The sequence below is a fragment of the Helicoverpa armigera genome, chromosome 1 (genome assembly GCF_030705265.1).
Source record: "Helicoverpa armigera isolate CAAS_96S chromosome 1, ASM3070526v1, whole genome shotgun sequence".
Lineage (NCBI taxonomy): Eukaryota > Metazoa > Arthropoda > Insecta > Lepidoptera > Noctuidae > Helicoverpa > Helicoverpa armigera.
In genome coordinates this window covers 5,013,602-5,038,308 of record NC_087120.1, presented here as the reverse complement: position 1 = coordinate 5,038,308, position 24,707 = coordinate 5,013,602, and the positions used below count along the sequence as shown (strand labels likewise).

At 35.6% G+C, this 24,707-nt stretch overlaps 1 protein-coding gene, 1 long non-coding RNA gene and 1 other non-coding gene across 4 annotated transcripts in view; 2 read left to right on the top strand and 1 right to left on the bottom strand.

Annotated features, from left to right (window-relative positions):
- The window catches only part of LOC110375738 (eukaryotic peptide chain release factor GTP-binding subunit ERF3A), a 48,621-nt gene that overhangs the window by 8,201 nt on the left and 15,713 nt on the right, over positions 1–24,707 (top strand). The window contains exons 1-3 of one of the 2 annotated variants that reach the window (XM_049840368.2): positions 6,109–6,162; positions 14,625–14,694; positions 20,864–24,013. In XM_049840368.2, coding sequence (XP_049696325.2) covers positions 20,873–23,044 — 2,172 coding nt within the window. In that variant the 5' untranslated portion in view covers positions 6,109–6,162; positions 14,625–14,694; positions 20,864–20,872 and the 3' untranslated portion in view covers positions 23,045–24,013. Of the gene's footprint in view, positions 1–6,023; positions 6,163–14,624; positions 14,695–20,863; positions 24,014–24,707 lie in introns of those variants that run through there. The other variant, XM_021333989.3, reaches the window with a different exon arrangement.
- On the top strand, positions 8,858–8,929 carry Trnad-guc (transfer RNA aspartic acid (anticodon GUC)). The gene has a single exon. It is a non-coding gene; the product is annotated as a tRNA-Asp (tRNA).
- Positions 16,933–19,431, bottom strand: LOC135119296 (uncharacterized). Its single transcript, XR_010278143.1, has 4 exons — positions 19,063–19,431; positions 17,765–18,774; positions 17,551–17,630; positions 16,933–17,225 (listed from the first exon to the last, which is right to left on the bottom strand). It is a non-coding gene; the product is annotated as an uncharacterized LOC135119296 (long non-coding RNA).

Here is a 24,707-nt window from a genome sequence, read left to right as displayed (position 1 = left end):
TAACCTCTACAGTTATATTAACTATGTATTGATTCAGGATCTGAAAGTGATCGTATAAATTCCACCTGATAGAAAGTTTCTACCTAAAAAGGTATTTACTGACACGCGGCCAAGTTTAGAAACAAAGTGAAAATTCATTTGTCCACGCTTTTCTCTGATACGACAACATATTTGCATTTGGCATATTTCTATACCGCAGGACTGGTAGAAAACGCCTAGGGTGTTAAGTCCAATGTACAATGTGCAAAAAGTATACAATAAAAGAAATAATATTTCTTTTTAAACCAGCCGGACAGTGGCAACAAAAATGCAAAAAAAATACACAACATTCTTAATTATAATTCAAAATAGGTGACGCAAACATCAAATAATAATCGGAAGTTACGTCGTCGTGTTGGACGATGGACCGACGAATAAGAGAAGGTAATGGGCTGTGGATAGATGGGGACGTCCTAAGAATATACGGAGACCTTCATGACGGCAGTAGGTTAAAATGATGAATCAGTTGTCATCATCACAAAGGTTAACTTTGATTCATGTGTCCACACTACTGCGTTAATCAACAAACTCTTAGGCTATCTGTAAGTGAGCCGGTATACTGCCAAGAACCACAATGGCAGCGGTGGCCGTAGGCCCGTTCGCGCCGAGCCTAAGATATCGCTCCGCCTCCATGCTATTCAGGTCAAAATATCTACCATAGAGTTGTGCATGAAAACTTTTCGGTCAATTAAACTCCTCAACGGTACCGAAGCATTTGATACTGGTATCTATTATATGGGGTACGAGTAATGAGAAGATTATGTTCGGTGAGATACGTACACACTGATTTACGAGTCAGTAGTTTTTTGTTTACAGAACAAACGCGGTAAATGAGATAAGAATGAAAATAAATAATAATATAGATATGTGCTATTGATGTGATCTGAACGTTGAATTAACTGTCTATGGATAGGATGGCGACCAGTGACCATGGAGGACAGTTATTAAAGGTACTCTAAAAATAAATGAACTCTTATAAAACCGGCTCCAAATTGATATGTACTCGAACAAGTCAATAGAAAAGAGTTATTTCTTAGAATGTAGTTTAAATTGCCAAATTGAAACTCGTTCGTGACACACGTTACTCTCAACTTTCGAGACATATTTACAGAACCTGTTTGTTATTTTCACGATATTTATAAACAATTGGGACTTATAACCAATATATTAATAGAAATATAGTTACGATTTTTTTCCTACGTTTCGGCTGAATACCGACAACGTAACTACGGTTTAAATTATATGTATCACGTTTTAAGCTTCGATTTTTTTATATATTATTCGTTCAATATTTTTTTTTCTTATTTAATTTTGCAAATTATCAAAATTTGACGTTTGTTCTTTTACTTATTTTAGTTCTAAAGTAATAAATAAAAGTATGGCTTCGTAATAAAGACATCAACGCGCTTTCAGGCAAATTGTTATTTTAATAGGCTTTATTTGAGTTATTATAGATTTGAGCTTAATTTGAGTTATTATAGATTTGAGCTTTATTCTCACTACGCCAATTCCCGATTCGTCATTAGAGCAAAATTAACAATTGAATACTTAAATTTTGAGTTCTGATTCACCACTGGCATAAAATTTCACGTTTCCCCGTAGGACATAAAAATATTAGAATACATTTTTAATGAAGGGAAGTATGAAGGAAGGTACATCGGCCTAGACCTTAACCACCTTATTATAAAACGTGGTTTTAGGAAGTACCCGCTTTAGTAATAGGTTAGTCCACTAACTTTGTTCGGGACGGTGGTTTAAACGTGGTACAAAAGCTGGTACTTTTTTAAACCACGTTTAATAATAAGGTGGTAAGTGTCTAGTAGATGCAGCTATGTTTAATTCGCCACCGACTTTTAGGGACGGTTTTTTTTTTGCAAAAAGTTATTTATTTTTGCAACTATGCTTGTCACTCATAACATAGGGTATCATTAGTGGAAAGTTCTCACCAATACGAATAACAGAAGCCCAAACACGAGGTAGTTAATATGTACCGTTGCCGAGTTCCCTCGACCTTCTCTCGTGTCCATCATCAAGTCAGCTGTAAACGTTCACTCTTGTATAGTGCTAGCAGACATACATCTGAGTGTCCAGTTTTTATCCTTGTCTACAACTTGTGAAAGTTGCCTTCGATTTCTCAAGGTTCCCATCATCAGATCCTGACCTGATGATTATGGGACCACCTGAGAAGTATACAGTATCAAACAAAACTAAATGCAAATCGATCCAGGCGTCTTTGAGTAATCGGTGAACATACCTACAAAAATAAAAAGATACCGACGAATTGAGAACCTCCACCTTTTTTCGGGAAGTCGGTTAAAAATAAAAACAAATGATGCCTCACGAAGTTCAAACGTCTAATGAACAGCAAACAGTAAAGATAGACTTTTTTGTGAAGTAAAATCTTGATCGAAAAATATTTGATCGATGATAGGTGCTTAGCCATCTCCTTGGCAAGGAAAATTACAAAACCAATCTATGGTCACACCAAGCTGATGCAGCTCAATCATACCCTAACATCGAGTAAACAAGAACCATGCCTCGACCATGATCTTACGTATTCACGTCGAAAGTGCATTATAAAAACTGGAATCCCATTGAAATCCGATGTTATTTAAAATTCATTTTCCATTGTAGTCACAAACAATAAACAACGATTTCCAATGGAATGAGAGAAAACTGTGGTTACGCTCGCGATTCAGATAACCAGCTAGTGATAGCGTCTATGGATGACGTCATTAATTTTGGGAAAATTGAGAGGACTTTGACATGATATTTGATTAAAAAACGGCCAAGAGCGAGTCGGACTCGCACACGAAGGGTTCCGTACCATTATTTATAAAACGGACAAAAAATCACGTTTGTTGTATGGGAGCCCCCCAAATATTTATTTAATTTTAGTTTTCAGTATTTGTTATTATAGCGGCAACAAAAATACATTATCTGTGAAAATTTCAGCTCTCTGCCTGGTGACAGACGGGCAGACGGACAGAGGAGCGAAAACAATAGGGTACTCTTTGGGAACGGAAACCTAAAAATAAAATTGGCGGGAAAACAAATGCCCTTCCCGCAGCGTGAGGAAAAGTCAGACCATTACCGCCTTATTATAACGGGTGATTTTTTAGCTGGTATCTTTTTGGCAACACTGTTTTTGGCAGATCACGCGTGAATCGTGACTTGTGTCATTGTTAAACTTGTTCAGTATGGTCTATAATTTAACCATGAATCAACTTACGAACGAACAACGCTTGCAAATTATTGAATTTTACTATCAAAGACGACAATGGCCGAAACGTTACCGTAGCCAAAATGGAAGAATTGGACATGCCTGACATGTGGTATCAACAAGACGGTGCCACATGCCACACGGCACGCGAAACAATGGCCTAATTGAGAGCAGGCTTCGGTGAACAGTTTATCTCACGTTTTGGGCTCGTCAATTGGCCGCCTAGATCGTGTGATCTAACGCCTTTGGACTATTTCTTGTGGAGCCAGCAACGATTAACGCACTGGGAGCCAATACTGAAGCATTTATTCGTAATATACCGGCTGATATGTTGGAGAGAGTGTGCCGAAATTGGGCCTTGCGAATGGGCCATCTAAACCGGAGCCGCGGCCAGCATTTGCATGAAATCATCTTCAAACATTAAATTATATTGATCGTTCTATAGATTCCAATAAAGATTTCATCAAATTTTTCAATTTTTTTGTGTTTTTTTTGAAAATCAAATCCTATACCTCTTAAAAAATCACCCGTTAAAATCTTGTCCTAAGAAAGCTGCTTTAGTACCATGTGTACACTATCGTCTCGAACAAAGTTATTTTTCAAAAACTGAACTGACTAAAACCCAATAGAAATAAAATTATTATTTGCCATGAAGCTTTGTTTTCGTATTGTGATTATTATTAATGAAGTAATTGTTTTGTACTTTCTGTGTTAGGTTGATTATTGTCTCTAGTTTTTTAGAATAGTTTTTAAATATATATTTATTTTCATTCGAAGGAGCTTTTCCATATTCCCAAAAGTAGGTTCCTTGTTTTACTACAAATCTTTAGTTCACGCGAAATCCATTTTACTTTTTTGTACGGAGTTACGGTGATTAATTTATAAGGAAAGCATAAATCGTATAATAAGCAAAAAAGGTCAATAAGCTTATTATATCCATCATTCGGGCTATCACATTCTAACACTTCCGATAAAGATAGGCTACCAGCCTACCACCTGAATCCGCCGATTTGTAATCAAAGCAAGAATAAAACAAAGAATAAAAATTTTCCTGGCTCTCAAATCACATTACATTGTCTTATTCTAAAATACAGTTTCTTGTTTCATTAGGGGTTACTCTTAAATAAATAAGAGAATCCCACTCAAAAATTTGAATATGACAGGGAATCAGTTTGATTATACACAGTGTGTATAAAGGACGTTTGTAGAGGGTTTCTTTATATAGGGGTGGAGAGAACGAAACCATAGCGCGATTCAATTCGGTCCCAACGCCATCTAGTTAGGAAAACGGAATTAATTACACTGGAAGCGAATACTTTGAGGATTTTATCCCGGTACGGGCTGTTGGATATGGGTGCAGGAGAGACAAAGAAAAGACATGTATCCTGGACGACTGTTGTATTTCGAATGAAAGAATGTACGATTGAAGTGAACATTGAATGATTGACGAATGATTAAAGTAGTATAAACTTGGATATTTGTAAAGGAGGATATTTGTATTATACGTACATGATGCGTATATTCCAACACGGGCAGTAGTTCCCACGGGACGTGGAAAACTGTTAGTACTTACTATATTATACCCTCAATACCTGCCCTACGGTATTTCAATATGTTTATGCGAACGTCTGGAAACCACTTATTTACTACGCTCCACTTCTTCAGTATGTCAGTGAAGCAGTAATATTTAGTTATGTACAGACTGACATCATTAATGCATATCACGTTTTATTCTAATGCATATTTATAAAACTTTTTTCTTATAGTGATGAACACATATAAATTAATCTATAATATAAAAATGAATCGCAAAATGTGTTGGTAAGCGCATAACTCAACAACGCCTGGACCAATTTGGCTGAAAATTAGAGGGGAGGTAACTTAGACCCGGGAGAAGGTTTTAGTTTTTTGTCACCATCTGGCTTCGAGACGCGGGTGAAACCGCGGGCGAAAGCTAGTCTATAATATAAAAATGAATCGCAAGATGTGTTGGTAAGCGCATAACTCAACAACACCTGGACCAATTTGGCTAATTCTTTTTATGTTGTGTTTGTTATTGTCAGGAGAAGGTTCTTATGAAAAAAAAAATAGGGTAAAGTAGAGAAGTCAGTTGACGGGAGCGAAGCCGCGGGCAAAAGCTAGTAGTTTAATAAAAACATTTGAAAAACACGCTTGTATAATTTTAAGATGACTTTTACCTACTATAGTTACCTATGGAGTTCATATCTTCCCGCTCTATCATCAGATCAGGTCGACATTACTATATTATTTCATTGCACTACACACAGACAGTTGTAAATTTTCTTAATGCTACGAACCTTGGAAAATGGTTAAATAAGTTACCTTAGATTCCATTACATAGTAGGAAGTTACATAAAGGTGGACCTAATAAAAAGCACGTAAAAACTAATACCTATATTTTTTTTCTGAAATTACGCAGAAATAGAATACAGGTCTTAAAAATCAATCAAATACTATAAAAATACGTATTTTTGTCGATTATATGTTTTATTTTTATCTTCCAATATATAGCACGTGAATAGATAAATAAAACATTAAATCACCGTCAGTAAAATTTATAAAAAATACACTTCATAAGAATTGCCAATATCTTTGAAACCCGTTCATCGCAACATTTTTGTTACCAAGCAACAAATAAGTTTTTAAACGGCGCCAAAAAAACATTTGTTAAGTTGCCGGACGTGTTACTGGTTGAAATCCGAGGCATTCTTTTTTTAAATGTTATTTCTCTCTTCCCCAGGATGACGGATTACGAGCGCATTAAGCAGACTTGCCTGGAAAAGGGGGAGCTCTGGGAGGACCCCGACTTCCCCGCTAGCCCATACTCAGTGTTCTACCACCAGATTCCCCCTTTTCATTTCGAGTGGAAGCGGTCAAAGGTGCGTATTTACTTTTGTCAAGATTTTTTATTTCCTTGTCTCATAAAGGTCATGGCAAACCACGTCACTGTACGGGGTGACAGCTACAGTTTACAGCTGCAGATTGAAGCTGTCACCCTGCCGTTGGCTTGGGTTAGTACCGGAGATTCCCGGAAGAGTACCGGGCGGAAAACTCGAGACGGGACCCTTTTATAGACTGACTTTAAAAAAAGGGGGGAGGTTCTCAAGTCATCAGTTTTCTTTGTCTTTGTTACCCGCTTTCTCGAAGGTGCCTGGACCGATTTGGAAAATTCTTTCTTAATATAAAAGAGTACTTCGACCAGGTCAGGATCTGATGGTGGAAACCCTGAGAAATCGAGGCAACTCTCGAAAATTTTAGGTAAACATAGGGTGAAAACTTGATATTCGTGTACATCAGATCCATATGACCATTGACCATATGACCCAAAAGGTTTGGACTTTATCTGATAATCGTGCCGTACGGTTCATATGTGGCATGACCTTAACATTCATAATCAAAATATTTTAAATTAATTTTGTTGAAACTGAGTGTTCAAGGAAGTTACGAGGACACAACAAACTGTATACTGTTACGAATAATAACTTTGAATGCTGTTATTGTCATACAAAAATAAAATTGGGATAAGGGTAGGATGATGATGATGAATATGCATATTTACTAAAAAGCTGACCAATGTCATCCGTCCATTTTGACCAACAAATTCGACATTACATTCACCTAACCAATCGCATTGACGTGAGTGACGTCACAAGGTCAAGATACAAAGCAATTGCTCAAATGCATGTAGGTATTACCTAAACGTTATACAAAAGAATACAATATAATGACGTATCGATATACATAAATCTCACCTCGTATTGAAAACACGCGATGTAGAACCGTTAGTTATAAAGCTGCTTAATTGCGTGGTGCATTGAAATTAAGAGTGGTTCGTCGGAAGAATATTTGCTTTGGTAGCTTTATATTAGCGTAGCTTAATATCGATACTTGCTCAATGTTGGTAAAGCTATTCTTAAGGAAATTTATTTATGTTTGTAACCACTTTACGGTTAGTTTCGTACTACGATGGTCAAGAGGATCGTTATGGGCTATTAATTGGGGTCAATTGGGGTGTTAACTTATACCAAATCTATGATCAGTTCAAATAAATCCAGGAATGCCTAATTATATTTTTTGACTCAAACTAATGCAGAAAACGTTGCTTATTTACGAAAGAGTGATATAATGAACAATAGTATTTACCATCTCTTAATTTCACCTCGTATGTTTTGTTATTAAAAAAAGTGAAACCTTTGTTTTGCCAACATATTGAAATAAAACATTACGTCACAATAGGCATTGTTCCTCGAAAAAATATTGTACAACTCATTTTCATGTTCTAAATAAAATAAAAACACCTAAAATTTGTATCATAACATTAACATTAAATTGCAAACATATTGCACGAAAAGGCAGAATAATAAAAACCGATTTTACCGCGCATAAAAATAGATACGTAGTATTTTTAAACTCAAACTCTATTTATTACTTATACTATCTTTAAATTCCAATAGTCCTAATCAATCAGTAAACTAGTCACATCAGGTTTAAAACAAAACCACAAATCTTTTAATAAGTAAAGAAAAATTCGAGAGGAAGAACAGCAAACGGCGAAATTGAGTAGGAGGCAAAGCATTAGAACTTAGAAGGTTTTAGCTATTTCGGCAAGGTAAAGCCTCGAAGACCGTGGCCCGATGTGTAGGCGATGGTTGAGGAAGCTCTAAGACACAAGTTCAAATCTCACTGAAGCCTCTTTAATTTACCTTTCACAATTGCTGGCGAAAATCACTTAGAAAAGACCAGAAAAAACCCCAAACTGGCGAAACCTTGACTGCAAAAATCTAGGGTCATTTTCCAAAGAGAAAATCCTCTTTATATAGTTTTCATGGACGAATAAGGACCCTGATTTCAATTACGTCATCGAATCCTCGGTAGTACAAGTGGTCAGTATACCCGCCTGTCACGTGGGAGATCGGGGTTCGATCCCCCGCCGAGGAGATTTAGTTTTGCATCTCAATTTTATCGAAATGACAAGTTTAACTTAAAACTATACTAATTAATTTGACCCCCTTAATTAGTTACTCTAGTTTTTAATGCAGAGCGAATGTCATGTATCCCTACCCTGATACATAGCGAAGGCTTCAATTATATACACGGTCGGTACATTATATACTTGGAACACGAGTATGCCAATTGTATATAAGTGCTTACAACTGGTGGAAGTAATCATTATGAATCTACAAAACATCACGGGCATGTTTCTTTTTAAGTAAATATAAATTATTTGTTATATTTGCTCTCTTCTGAAAGCATTAAAAGCTCTGCCATGCCATCTGTATTTCAATAGTTACGCGGTTGCAACTGCACCTAGTGAGCAAAACGGATACTCGTTGGAGATGCAGTTGGCTCTGCGTTATCCTCAGCTGCCATAGGGTGGCACTACATTTTCAGGTTACATTGAAAATTCAGTTTTTGAGAAATAAAAGCATGATAATTGCTATCAGGGTATGCCTATTACTTCTTCAAGCTTTGCGAAATTCAAGTTCGTTTTTTTAGAGGCCCCTATCATAATGAAATTCGTTGTTTTGTCAAAGACGCTAGTATGTCAAGCTTTATTTAAGCTAGTCATCAGAGTCCTCGGTAGTATAGTGGTTAGTATCCCCGCCTGTCACGCGGGAGACCGGGGTTCGATCCCCCGCCGGGGAGGATAGCTTTTTTCCTGTGTTGAATTCTGGAATATTTACACCTACCACAGCACCTACATAATGAAGATACTGCCAGGAAGGGCTTCCGAAAAAAAAATGAATTAAAACCTTTGTTCTTTAAGTCAGTTCAACTTGAGACTGGCGAAGAATTTCTACTGATTAGAGAGACCTTTCTTCAGACCCTCATGACTCCCCTTAAGACATTCGACATATTATTCACAATCTTTACTCACACGTATGCAATACGAGTACGTGGTACGGTAGTCAGAAGCCAAAGTCTGGCAGCCAGACTTACCATGGGGTGCCCAGTAGGTAACTGCTTTGAAGGGGTCTGATAGGCAGTCGCTCCATGTAAAACATTGCTACTTAGCTATATGCGGATATACTGGAATCCGACGCCATCATAGTTGGGAAAAAGCTAAGCAGACGATGACTGTCAGCAATACTTTAGCAGCATCGACCAAATATGTATGATTCTGCTGAATTCTTTGAGACTTTTAATTAAATATTACTCAATATAGTAAAGCGAGTTTCCTACGCGTCCAAAGGTTCATAATGACTAAGAAAACAAAATAATAACGTGCCTTTTTTCCAATGTAACGCAGATGAAGTATTAGTTAATTACAGATCGCATAATCTGCAAGTGGCGTGTTTTATTAAACTTTAAGAATTAAAAAACTAAAAAATGACAGGTTAACAAAATTGTCTTTTTGGGGGTACAATATTGAAGCTGGCATACCAAAGCCTTCCGAACTTACTTGAGCTTTCCTGAATGAGCTATAAGCTTATAATAAGTACATATTGTGTAAAATATATTGGCACACCATATATTTTAAACATATGTTCTTATCCCACAAACTGCTTACTTACATACATAATGTAGTTACCTATAGCCTATAGGTAGGTGATCTTTATGCATCGAGATATAAGTAGTAATGCGTCTAGTGAATTTTACTTTAGGGTTCCCATAAAACCTAGGGATGACTGGGTCAGAAACCAATTAGTATTATGTAATAACATTTTCACGTATATTTTTCATATGCATATTATATGACAAGCCGTTTTCCCACAGTTCGTCTGCGTCCCATAGGAACTACTGCCCGTACCAGGATAAAATATATAGCCTACGTTACTCACAGATAATGTAGCTTTCTAATGGTGAAAGAATTATTAAAATCTGTCTTATAGTTTTTAAGTTTATCCATTACAAACAAACAAAAACATTTTTTTTCCTCTTTATAAGATTAGTATAGAAACGTTTTTAACGGGTCTTCTATAATAGTAAAATGTTTCATATGGAATGTGTGAGAGTAAGAGGTATATTGCTGCCAGTGGGCGGCTGTCGTCCTTGCTGCCCACAGACGGACAAGATGCTTATCTAGCTAGTTCATTGATACCTGCATTGGGCGGATTTCAAAATTAACGCTAATTTGTGTCGAGGTGCTAAATGACATGATGAATCTTACTGTTTAAAAAATTACTACCAAGCCAATAATTCAACTATTAAGTAATATGTAAGTAAGCCACGTATGTATGTAGATTGTAGTTTGCTTAATTTTTAAGTTAGGCTAGAACTACACCATTTATTTATTTATTCATTCACATCACAAAGTTACTTTGCCTTTACAGACAATCTATTCGACATAGTACCTACTTACAAATATTTCCTTAACTATAACTTAAGAATATTACACAGTACAAAATAACTACTAGGCCTTACATACTACAGAGTAAGTGGCCCTTGTCAACTCGCTCAGCCTTTTTTTTTTCTAAAAAGACACTAAAGCATACTTTTCTTGCATCGGTCCAGAACTATTTTTAGCTTTTCAATTCACCACCTACATTTTGTGCGAAAAATATACGCCAAAAACGTTCAACACCCCAAAGTCAGTAAACAAATACCAATGTGAAGTTCTCTCGATTCTCTCTTGTCTCCGTCATCAGATCAGCTTTAAACCGTCATGTTTAGGCTGCCTGTCCACCGAAGCGGAGCTAGGCTGCGGAGTGGAGAAACTGAGAAATATTAACCAATAAGATTGCACAAAATCTCCGCTCCTCAATCCTATGGGTTAATATTTCTCAGTTTCTCCACTCCGCAGCCTAGCTCCGCTCCGGTGGACAGGCAGCCTTAAACTGGTGTCAGACATTCGTCGGAGTGTCAACTTTTGCCCTTCAAGGCGAACGCGTGTGAACCTAATTTTTTGGGGGTTGACCTCGATTTCTCAGGATTTTCATCCTCAGATCCTGGACTTAAAAGTGTTACGATTTGTGAAGTACCTATAAATCTTTCACATAACAAAAATTTTCCAATCGGTTGGTAAACGAACGACCGTAAAGCCGAAAGGGAAAATCAGTAGGTAGACCATATTTTTAAATCGTAATATCAATTTTTGACTTACCTCGAAAAAAATAAAACAATGACTCAGGCACGTCAGGATTCTCAGGTTTATTTTAACAAAAATCTTGAATAACTAAGTTTTGTTAATTTGGCTCGATGGCAGAAGTGACATTTGAATTGAATAACAAAATAAAAAGAAAATAATTTAAATTGTTATCCGACCAGAATTAAAAATATTAAATAAAAACTAATGATATTCAAACTCTATGGTAGCTATTGTTATGCACTTACGTTTCATTTTAAAAGCTTTTATTTTTTTTACAAAACCGTAGTTTTCAACGTGTCAAATTCGTAACTTTTATTGAAATGAAACTAAAAACGGTTAGGGTCAGTTCAGATAGAGCGGGTCGGAGAGCATCGGCGCGCAATTTTCTTTTTACACAGACCGGAGCCGATTGGCTGCGCGAGCTGCAAACGGAGCCAAACGTCAAGAAAAAATACACGATCGGAGCCGATCGGTTCCTCTTATTATTTCACACAAGCTCTTATTATTTCTCAATGACAAAAGCAGTGCGCATGCAAAAATAAACCTTACTTCAAATACTAAGTAGGTACTCAATTTTCAACGTGTTAAGAATTTGCTCTGCTCTCTGAGCCGGTCTGTCTGAACGGACCCTTACTCTCTAGTTATGCAATGTGTATGAAAACGCAAGCTATAACGTTACAAAAATTTCACGTCAAACTGTTTATGATGACTGATTACGATGCTTTGCCAAATTAATATGGTAAAGTATTATATTTCAGACCTAGTTAAATACCCGATTGCTACCCATAGGTACTTACTCCATTTTCTTTCCCGCTCCAGTCGGAGCTTCAACCTTAGCGACTGAAGCATCATACTTACCTATTTTTACACGCTTTTTATTAGCTTCACCTGTATGTTTGTATGTTTGTAACCGACTTCTTTGGGCGCGATTTTGACCCACTTTAAACGGCCAGATTTCGTTCAAACTTTGTAGATTTATTGAGGACCGATGACAATACACTAATTTGATAAAATTATTCCATTTTTAACCGACTTCCCAAAAAGGAGGAGGTTACACTTACACATCGATTTCTCCGAGGCTTATAGACCGATTTACGTGATTCTTTTTTTGTTCGACTCGGAATAGCTGCCAGTTGGTCCTATAGTCATCAGGTCAGGATCTGATGATGGAAACCCTGAGAAATCAAGGGCAACCTTCAAAAGTTGTAGGGATACATAGAGTAAAAACTTGACACTCAGGTGTACGCCTAAAAGCACTATTCAACTGTGAAGATTTGGAGCTGACCTGATGATGGAGACCAGAGAGGGTCGAGGGAACATGACAACTGAATATGTAAACTACCTCGTGTTTGAGCTTAAATTATTTGTATTGACAAGACCTTTGCAACAGTGAAGGTTTGGAGCTGACCTGATGATGGAGACCAGAGAAAGTCGAGGGAACTCGACAACTGAATATGTAAACTACCTCGTGTTTGGGCTTAAATTATTCGTATTGACAAGACCTATGCAACAGTGAAGGTTTGGAGCTGACCTGATGATGGAGACCAGAGAAAGTCGAGGGAACTCGACAACTGAATATGTAAAATACCTCGTTTGGACTTATATTCTTTGTATTGATGAGAATTTCCCACTTGTATGGATAGTGACAACTATTCGTATCACTGAAAAGCTTCAAATAAATAACCTTTTTACAAAAAAATTAAACCGACTTCCCAAAACACTAAAAAGCAAAAAAAAATAATTTTAGGTGCATCAGCCTAGAAGTCGGTGGCAAAATTAACTTAGTAACATCCATTAGACACCGACTTCTAGACTTTTCAATTTGCAAAATATGATTTTTGTTAATTTATATAATTTTCATCTATAGTCGATAAGGTAAGAAAATTAATTAAAATTTTCTAGAATTTTTCTGTACAGTCGATAAGGCAGGACTCGATGTTAATTTTTATTTCCAATAATTATCTTTAACTGTTTTCTCTAATATTGACAAATTTTTGTATACTAAAGAGAATTTTAATTCTACAAAACAAATAATAGTTTTAAAAAAAAACTAAAAAGTAGAAAATAAATAATAGTTTAAAAAAACTAAAAGACACGCTTTTTATAGAAAAACGAACTAAAAAATAGAAAATAAATTTTAATGAATTTAAATTAAGAAAACAGTGTTTAAAATTTCAATGAATATAAATTAATAATAGTGTGAATACAAAAAAAAAATATTTAAAAAAAGCGTGGGGTGCTTTTTAAGATATTATCGAAATGAAAATCACTGTACTCATATCTGTCAATAAAATATTTATAACTATTGACACCATGCACCCCACGCTTTTTTTTAAATATTTTTTTTTGTATTCACACTATTATTAATTTATATTCATTGAAATTTTAAACACTGTTCTCTTAATTTAAATTCATTAAAATTTATTTTCTATTTTTTAGTTCGTTTTTCTATAAAAAGCGTGTCTTTTAGTTTTTTTAAACTATTATTTTTATATCTGTCTGCCGCAATTAACGCATCATACCCATATACCTAGCTAGACTGCATTTAGTACCTAGCTGGATTGGTAGATGGCGTTTGCTCCGACTCTTTTTAATTTCAGATGATGAAAGAGTTGTCAGCCTAAGTCTGATTTTACTATTTTAGATAATAGTCCGGTTTTAGGTCGTTTTCAAGCACCTACAAATTTTACAGTAAACTGGTCATTTCAAAGTGTTTCTCATTAAAAAAAGCTCGATTCACTTCGAATTTGACACCCGATGTTTTAAAAAGCTATGGGTTTTCATCCTCCGAGCCTTTTCCCAATCATGTTGGGGTCGGCTTCCAGTCTAACCGGATTCAGCTGAGTACCAGTGCTTTACAAGAAGCGACTGCCTATCTGACCTCCTCAACCCAGTTGCCCGGGCAACCCGATACCCCTTGGTTAGACTGGTGTCGGACTTACTGGCTTCTGACTACCCGTAACGACTGCCAAGGATGTTCAATGACAGACAGCCGTTCAAAAAGCTATGGGTATCCGTTAATAATACCTTAACCTGAATTAAACAATCGCACGTCAATATTTTACAATCGTAGTCTTGTTTGATGCACCTCAGGGCGAAGGGGAAGGAAATGTAAAAAAATAAATTAACATTCAGAAACTGGATCTAGCAACCCTAAATATCAGAAACGTCAGTCACACAAGTTGACACAAGCAAGGGAAGAAATTCATTCATTCTTCCAATCAATGCTTACAAACTGAGTACCTACAGCTCAAAAATTGAACGCTTCAATTAAGTAAATATGAATTAAAAGATGTTTATTTTTGTTTTCAGGAAATTTACCAGAATCCATCGTTTATACACGATAGAAACGAAGTATTTGACGTCATACCCGGTAAATTAGGTGAGTACAAGGGTAAATAAATGGTGATGGAAAAGTATACTGTTGCGATTTTCTGAGCAAAACTTCTAGGGTATCTGAGTTATGAGGTAAAAATTATTAGGAACTGATAATAAGGTACCGTTAGTAAGTATATAGGTAATCTTGCCTTCTAAAGCGAATGATTGAATTTATTTTATTGCGTTGCGACTTAAGATGTGGTGAAGGAAGTGTCAACACTTAGCACAGTACTTAATGGTTTTAATCACAGGCTATAAATAAGTACCTTAAATGGGATATATGGGTAGGTAGGCCTAAGCAGTGGACCGTGGGTATAACTATTTGTACCTATATACCCATGAAGCTGGTAACCAGCCTGGCGCCTTAATTAATCAATTCTTAACTATGGAATTTCTCACTGATGATCAGGATCACATGCCTCCATGTATCCTATGCTAGTATCAATGAAGTAAGTATCCTATGCTGGCGTTACAAAAGCACCAAATAGGACCGCCCACAAAGAGGTGATATGGATGATAGAACCTAACCTATGCTGCTCTGCAAATATATCGCTCCGCAATTTCATAGACAAAGCTAGCGTAACATAAAATTGCCTATATTTACTCATTGCATAATGGAACTGTCGTAAAATAATCGAGGAAGTGAAACCTACCACACTGAAATAATGCCATATCTTCGTCCTTTACATCTGGGGATATAGGGTAAATACGCCAAATGTCGGCCCCCTTAGCGATTTTCTGATTGCGGTTTGTGCTAGCACCGTCAGTTTCCAACGAAAGATAGTTTCTGATGCGGTTTTGGATAGTTTGATTAATCTATGTCATGTTTATAGGCATAAGATTGATATTTCTACGAAAAGAAAAAAGTAATAAGGCTTAGATGCGTCGAGAACAGAAAAACCCTAAAGTCGGCCATTCACGGCCTAAGGTCGGTCGCGTTTTTTCCAAATGTCGGCCGGGTATAGGCTGTTTTAAATTAAGGCAGTGACAAATATTATTAACATGATTTATTTTAGCAGAATTATAATATAATAATAAGTATACATTTGTAATTGTATTTGTTTAATTTATAGTAAAATATTTTTTTGTTTCCCCTAAACAAAAGACCAACCATTTATATTTTTTAAGCTAATAAGAACGGTTTAATAGATAGCAAGTCCCAAACTATAAAGCTACCATAAACATGCCTACAAAACTGTCAACTCCTACATTTAAACTTAACTCCTTTACGATATAATGAATTATAATAAATAAATTATTTCATTTTGAGAAAATGAAAAAATATAAAAGTATTTTTTCATCAGCCTGTATAGTGGCGCTTGAGTTCGAGGCTGGTCGACATTACGATTATTCACGATTCTAATGTCGGCCTCTATTTCTTGTACCTTATTTCTCGAGATTCAACTAATATCACCCCGGCCGTTATTTGGCTATTAAACGTAAAATAGATCTATTTTCCTATAAGCTTTGCAAATTCTCTTGTTAAGCCAACGGAATTAGTACAATAGGAATTTATAAAATAGACTGCATTTGCTTTAAGTCGGCCACGGCCGAGACTCTGGTTATAAGTCAAAACTGTTGTCCTAATGGCGGCCTTCTATTTTTCCTTGAAATATATACGCAAAACGCTGAAAAAACTATCTTAAAATATAGTAAAAATAACCCATTAGTGATAATCAAGCTTAAAACAAAAATAAATAAATGTTTTATCGTTCTAATATCAATCCCCAAAATGTGAGTATTCACTTTGAGTAAGCTACTTTACGTGCGAATTTGATAATTCAACGGCGCAATCGCTACTGACGCTCAGTATGAGAAGATTAAGTGACAGAATCCGATAGTAACGATTTGTACGTATAGAGTATAAACCAAGGTTGCAATTCGAGGAGCAAAACTAACACTTAATTACCTTTTGAATGAATGCAAGCTGAAAATGTACAGACGGCCGAAGTTTGGGGGGAGGCCGACATTTGGCGTATTTACCCTAATAAGCTATTTCTTATACTACTTCATACTATAACAGTACAGACCAAAAGAACGGGTTGAACGGGAATACACAATTTACTTACATCCTGAATCCAATATGCACTCTCTGCCTGCCCACAAATAAATCGAATTTATCGATTGAAACCTCACATAAAATATAATACACGTAAAGAACTTAAGAATCAAACAAAAATGGTACAGACCAAACAATTTATTAGAAATAAAAATCATTTATTTGCAAAAAATGTATGTTAAGAAGTAGGATGGAAATTTTTCTGGTGTCTCAATATGGTATCAATACACTTTACCTTGTAACATAGGTAAGGTAAAGTTGTTGTAAGTAACATGCAAAGTATTTAAACTGTTTACGGTACAGCATTAGGTAGTCATTACTGCTGCACTTTTGTTTCCTTCATTTGTTTCTAGCGTAAGTAAAACAATCACAATGAAAACTATGAATATGTAGTTCCATTATCATCATGGCAGGATCTGGTGCTGAGACTATGGCGAAGCGGTACGAGTGCTTTTGGTACTAACCCATATGATTTTCTGAAAATTAAAGAAAGGGGAGAGTTATTGCCAGTTATCTTGCTAATGAAGAAACATAAACGGCGCCTAACTAGCGTTTCCCTTTTCAAACCAAACACCACAATATCTTCCCAATACAAAAACAGTCAGGAGAAAGGTGCATACATAACATTAGTGTTAACCTTTTTCCTCAAAGTAAATATGAATAAAAAAAAACTATAGCAATGCAAATGTTTTCTTTTAACATTATAAAAGTTATAATTTTATACACTTTACCCAAGAGTAAAAGAACACTAAGCTATTATTACTATTTTAGAATGGTTCTATGAATTGTAGGAATACTCACAGCTCTGTTTCATTTATTGCGTGGAGATATTTGGTATGGTATGACACTGCAGCAGTCGACCACCAACTCTTGAAAACACCCTTAAACATTCAATTGCAACATTATTAAAAAAAGGAGTATGTGGTGTCAATCTTAGATTCCATGTACAACCAAGACAGACAGTACTGTATACTTATGATGCTATTGTAAAACTTTATATTAAGCAAACACGTACCATAGCAGGTCCATCATATACTCAGTCTCAATTCTGGATTACAAGATATTACTGAATGATTTTCCACAGAGGTTCTTTATATTACTTTCCCCCTCTCACAAAAATACCATTGAATCTTGAGTTCCTTTTTTTTCAAATAAATGTTTTGTTTATTTCATTTTATTTTGTTTTGCTTGCACACAAACTACACACATATTATACATGTATTGGACTACTTGGCTACAATTTTGCTTGAGGTGGCTCGGTGATTCTATAAGTTTATTCTGTTTTTAAAAAACATTTATACAATTATATCCATATTGCATATTGTATGCAAAACTAAAAAACATTGTTGGAAGGTTCTTCTAGACTACATATAGACATGGGTCTGAGGAGTTTGCTATGCCACTTCTTCCCATTAAAAACACATAGGAAGTGTTCAAGGATGAGATCATTTTCGGGTTGCCTTTGGTAAATTATTAAGTTCCAAAGGTGCTGTGCTGCAGCCAAGTTTGAATAAATAATCTTGAGCTTTAGTTTGACCTGTTGATCAGTCGGTTATTTCAGTAATATTCATGTAAAACTTTTCACTGCCACTTCTTGGAAATCTTTCAAATTAATGGCACATATTATTCTTGATGACTTATTGTGTGACACTCCTGACTTCAGGGCACTTTCTTGCATGCTATTTCCTTGTTTTCTTCACGTCAATGGTTCTTCTTTGAACTAAACAGTTTCTCTATAAGTGGTAATACTTATATTCATACTATACTTAGTTCGAAGCATGCTTATACTTCATTGAGCAGAGTATTCATTGATGAAATGTCAGTGGCATTTCAAATAAATATTATCCCATTAATAACACATTGTCTGTTTTAGTTTCGTTCATACTAAAGCCTGTTGGTATCATTAATTTATGGTGAATAACTGGATACTGTCCGTGGTTCATCCAATTCGGTAGTCACACTTGTGCTCGCTTCTACTCACATAGCTTGCGGAAATCTGGAAATCTGGAACCCCTCATCACCACACTGAAACCATAATGCAATGGAATGAAATGCTATTGACAATAGGAAAATATCTTGTAATTCATGGCAAAAAATACATTTTTTTAAAGACTGACTTATGTCCACTGCTTTTAAGTCTTTTACTATTTTTCTTTTCGTCTGCAGAACTTGGTTCTACTTATTGTGGTCAGGTCTATGTCTGAAGTTATAATCTAGTAATCGTATTAGACTTATGGTGAATTAGTATGGATAAAACAGGTCTTTTTAATATTCCCTTAGCATGAAAACTGTTACTATGTTAGGTACTCTTACCTGTTTATAATAAGGCACTGCGAAATACCACACGAATGTGATTCAGTTTTTTTCCGTGCTGAAGAATGTGTTCATTTATTAGCTGGGTAACCAATTAGTAGTCATATAAGAACCATAAAAATAACAAAACAGTTATACATACTTATAAGCTTTCATTTGTTTGTTTACATTTCATTTTGATTGTCGAATCTTGATTCCAATGTTAAATATTTTGACATTTCGTTCAAGTGTTGCTAGCAGTTCATAAAATAACCGAAAAACTGGATAACTCCGATAATTTCCGATATTAAGAGGTATATCATTGCTTTCTAAAGCTTCATTTTTTAAATAGAGTTATCTGCCGGAAGATAATTTACAATTCAATTACAAAGTTTCTTGATTGTATACAGCAAAAATATGGAAACTCTTGCCTTATAACAAAATTCACCATCAGATTGGGGTAATAGGAAAATTATTTTATATTTATTTGATGAACTGTGCTAAACATGGGTTCTGCTGAGGTTTCCACCAATTTACATAGATAGTGGTACAAGAAGAAGGTTTATTTATGTTTGATCTTAGATACTGTTCAAAGGCTCGAAGCATTACCAGATTTAATATTTATAAATCTTTTAATTGAAATGTACTTATTGTATGCACGTTTCTAGCGTAGTAAGATCGTCTAAAAAAGCTTCACGCTTCACCTTTGTTACCATCGTCATTTCTTGATTCTGCCTAGAGTGAATTCAAAGAATCCAACACCAAACTATTATGGTATTCTACTAAGTATCTATTCAGAAATACCAAAAAACCATACATACCATAAAATATAAACGGAATTCAGCGTTGCAGCTTGTCTATATTAGGAAAAGTAGGTAAATCATACCAACATACAATTTTCCTTATACTGTGCAGTTGTTTATCTATCTGCTCTCCCTAGAGATGCAATATAATCCTGCAAAATTACGATATTGCGCAAATTTATTGACGTTTAGGATTAATACTCAAAATAGCGCAATGATTTATTTTGCGCCCAATCAAAATTTGAATCTTCTTATCTTCTCTTCTTCTCTTATAAATAAAAATAAATTGCTGTTCGTTAGTCTCACTAAAACTCCAGAATGGCTGGACCGATTTGGCTTATTTTAGTTTTAAAATGTTTGTAGAGGTCCAGGGAAGGTTTAAACGCTACGAAGTTCGCGGGATCATCTAGTCTAGTCTAGTAAATAAAAATAAATTGCTGTTCGTTAGTCTCACTAAAACTGGAGAATGGCTGAACCGATTTACCTTATTTCGGTTTTAAAATGTTTGTAGAGGTCCAGAGAAGGTTTAAACGATACGAAGATCGCGGGTTCAGCTAGTTGTACAATATTTTTGATAGTGATATTGCGCAATTATATTAACTGTCTAGAAAGCGCCTTACTGACACTGAAGGGTTAAAACAGAATGTTTACGTAAATATTTATGAAACTTTGAAGTTAGGGATTAACCGTCAAAGGATTGCAGAGAGAGTCACTTTTTTTTTGTGAGAATTTCGAATCATTTTACCAGATTATTCAAAGATTAATCGTGTAATTTATATATGAAAATCTGGCAACATTAGTTTTGAAAGCGCGGGAATTGCCTACTCACTGCTGCCGCTGCCCCCCGGCTTGTTAAATAAAACACAGCGCATTGCGTTGCGCATTGTTTGTTTCGTATAAAATCTACATTGACTGAGTATACTACTGTACACAGACAGATAGACGTCCAGTCCAGTCAGTCGTGTTTTACATGGCGCCAAGAACGATCGTGTTAATAATTTGTGACTCGTAATTTCTAGATCGAAACAATGTCGAATAATCCCGAAGCTCAGCCTGCAACGTCGCAGGATCCGCAGGAAGAAATGGATACCAACAATATTCAAGAAAATAATAACAGTGGATCACTCACCGAAATCACTGCAAATATGTCCAAATTGAATGTGAACGCATTCGTGTTTGTACCATCGAGTGACACACAGAAATTAGAACTACAATTACAGGCTGCAAAGCTACATTACCTCCATTACCAAGAATTAATGCCGGTTGGACTTGATATCTCCTTGGACCTGCAAGGCAATCCATATGTCTGTTATCAAGACAGTGTCGAAATGGATGAAAATTGCTATGGTGAGATCGCAATGGCAGCGCCTCAGTTCGATGGGCCCCCGCCACCTTTACCGCCTCCTGATAGAAACACCGACTATGAAATGTTCGCAATGGAAACTGATGTGCTGTACCCAAAAGCATTTGGAGGATCAAATTCATCATTTGGTGAAAATTTATCTGCTTCTCAAGATCCTCCATTATTACCCGCTATATATGGCCCTTCAGTATCAACAGCATATTTCTATGAGCCACCGAAAGATGACACGCTATATTGTTATTTTCCTTATGCAGAAAATCTACACTTCAGTGGCAATTATCAAACTCCTATCATGCCACCAACACTCTTGGAAGATATTCCTATGCCAACTGCCCCGAAACCTGCATCAACGCTTACTCAAATATTATCTATCTCAGACCCTTCTTCACCTGCTGTCTACCAAAACTGGGAACCTTTTGGAACAAATAATACACAAACACCTGAAATGATTCATGAGATTAAACCAAATAAAATAGAAAACCAAGAAGATTGTGAAGTGTCCAAGAGAACTAATAAAAAAAGACGGGCTCGCAATGTAGATAACTGCAGCAAGAAAGAACATGTCAATTTAGTTTTTATTGGGCATGTGGATGCTGGAAAATCCACATTAGGTGGGCAAATTATGTCACTTACTGGGATGATCAATCATAGAACTCTTGATAAGCTTGAAAGAGAAGCACGAGAAAAATCAAGAGAGTCCTGGTATTTATCCTGGGCTCTTGATACTAATCAAGAAGAGCGTGACAGGGGTAAAACTGTTGAAGTTGGCAGAGCATATTTTGAGACTGAAAAGAAGCATTTCACTATTCTTGATGCACCTGGCCACAAGAGCTTTGTGCCTAATATGATTGGAGGTGCAGCCCAAGCAGACTTTGCAGTTTTAGTTATCTCTGCACGTAAAGGCGAATTTGAAACTGGGTTTGACCGTGGTGGTCAAACTCGGGAACATGCTATGTTGGCTAAATCGTCTGGAGTCAAACATTTGATTGCTGTGGTTAACAAGATGGATGACCCTACTGTCAACTGGGATGAAAAAAGATATAATGAGTGTCGTGACAAAATATTACCATATCTCAAAAGATTAGGTTACATACTCGGAAGGGATTTATCTTTTTTACCTGTGTCTGGCCAAACTGGACAAGGCATACTAGATCAAGTACCTGAGGATATCTGCAAATGGTATCGTGGGCCATCATTCATTCAACTATTAGATGAATTGCCCCCAATTAGCCGCAAAATGGATGGCCCTTTCATCATGCCAGTTGCTGATAAATTTAAAGACATGGGTACTGTTCTCATGGGGAAAGTGGAAGCAGGAGTAATCCGCGTGGGAAGTGCCCTATTGCTCATGCCTAACAAAGTCCAAGTTATTGTGGACCAAATGTGGTCTGATGATCTTGAAGTAACAACAATTGCCCCAGGAGAAAATGTAAAAATAAAAGTAAAAGGAATAGAAGAGGAGGAAATCTCATCTGGCTTCGTTCTTTGTGATATTAATAATCCTATTCCAATAGTGAAAGTGTTTGATGCACAAGTGGTAGTACTGGAACACAAATCTATTATTTGTGCTGGTTATTCTGCAGTCATGCATATTCACAGTGCACATGAAGAAGTCACAGTCATATCACTTATCTGCTTAGTGGACAAAAAGACTGGGCAGAAATCTACAACAAGGCCTCGTTATATAAAGCAGGAACAGATTGCAGTCATGAGGCTGGAATGTGCAGAGATTGTTTGTGCCTGTTTGTTCAAAGAGTTTGCTCAAATGGGCAGATTCACTTTGAGAGATGAAAACAAAACCATTGCAATTGGTAAGATTTTAAAAATTATTGGTTAAACTCAACTAATTAAAAAATATATATCAAAATGCACTTAAATTACTAACTTTCCCTCCAGACAAGAAAATATTTAATGAGTTTATTGTTTTCAAGTTTTAAAAATAAAATATGCAAATTGTTTAATCAAATTTTATGTACCTATGTAGGTATTTTCATTAACCAAAAGCTGTTGATTATTCAAAGTAAAAATGTAACATGATTTAACATTTTCTTAAATACTTAAATGGTTCTTCAGATAGAAAAATATTTAATGAGTTTATTGTTTTCAAGTTTTAAAATTGTATAAATAAGCAAATTGTTTGATCAAATTTTAAGTATGTACATATTTTCATTTACCTAAAGGTGTTGATTATTTAAAGTAAAAATTTATCATGATTTAACATTTTCTTAAATACCTAAATGGTTGTAGCAACCTGTTTTGTATTTGTAAGTAACATTGCTCTAAAAATAAGTTATTCAGATCCATGTCTATGGTTGAACCTGCCAGTGTGAATGTCTAGCTTGATAATTTATTTATTTCATTCATGGCTAAAAAGCATTTTTGTGCCAAAATTACGAAGTAGAGGTAGTCCTAGAAATAATATTACTCAATTAATGTCAATGTTTAGAACATTCTGATGTAACTTAACTCTATATTATAATGTATGTATTTATATAACTTTAAGTTAAGAGAACTAAGACTTTGTAGCTGTTTATATTGTAGGGACTTGACTACCTATTATATTGTATTTTGTTCTTATCTTTGAAAAATCTGATTTTAATTAGATACACATGTAGTATTCATAGGTACTCTGTTGTTGTGGTGATCTCAATATTGATTATGATAAATTATTTAAGAAGTTCGCATTATTGAATGTAATTCATAAATGTCTTGATGTGATTTTAAAAATAATCGTAAAAATACGAATGTAATACTCTTATAGGAAATAAAAATATTTTTTGGAAGTAACTGGCTTTTTAATAATCTTGCTTTAGTGACTGGATTCACATTGGGATTTTGGGATATGGAGTTATTTCCATATAGGCTAGTCCAGGCCATTTCCATAAGTATTGACATCAAAATTGATCCAGTCGTTTCGAGCTTCATAATGTAACTACCTTAATGTGCACAATTAACCTTACCTAGTATTTCTTTTATTTTACAAAAAAGTTGCTAAATTAGGATCACATTTGGTAAGAGCTGAAAAATGACCCAATATAAACTTGTCTATGAACCGTCGACATAAAGGTATAAAATTTTATACTACGAAAAATCTAGACCTCTTAGATTGTTTTCGTTAAAACTTTTATAACAGTTGTTGCCACCTCGAGCTCTGAAGATTTCTTGGAGTGGGTTTGGCTATCTACCATGATATCCTGGATGGTCTACTGGGGCAAATTGTCCTACTCCTATATCGCAGCCTCTCTCATAGTCTTGAACTCTCCCAGGGTCGTAGAGGTCTCTTGCCCAGATACGTCTTTTAAAGATGTCCCCGAGAACTTGTCACCAATAAATGGTGCGAATGGCATGACATGATGCTGAAAAACTTTCTCCTCGCGTCCACACTGCCTCTGTCGTCTGGACCTTTTAAGAGCAGAATGTGCGCGTATGTGAAAACAGTAGGTACGTCCAATCTTTCATATTTCAATCAGCATTATTATCTCGCAAATAAAAGTTTACGG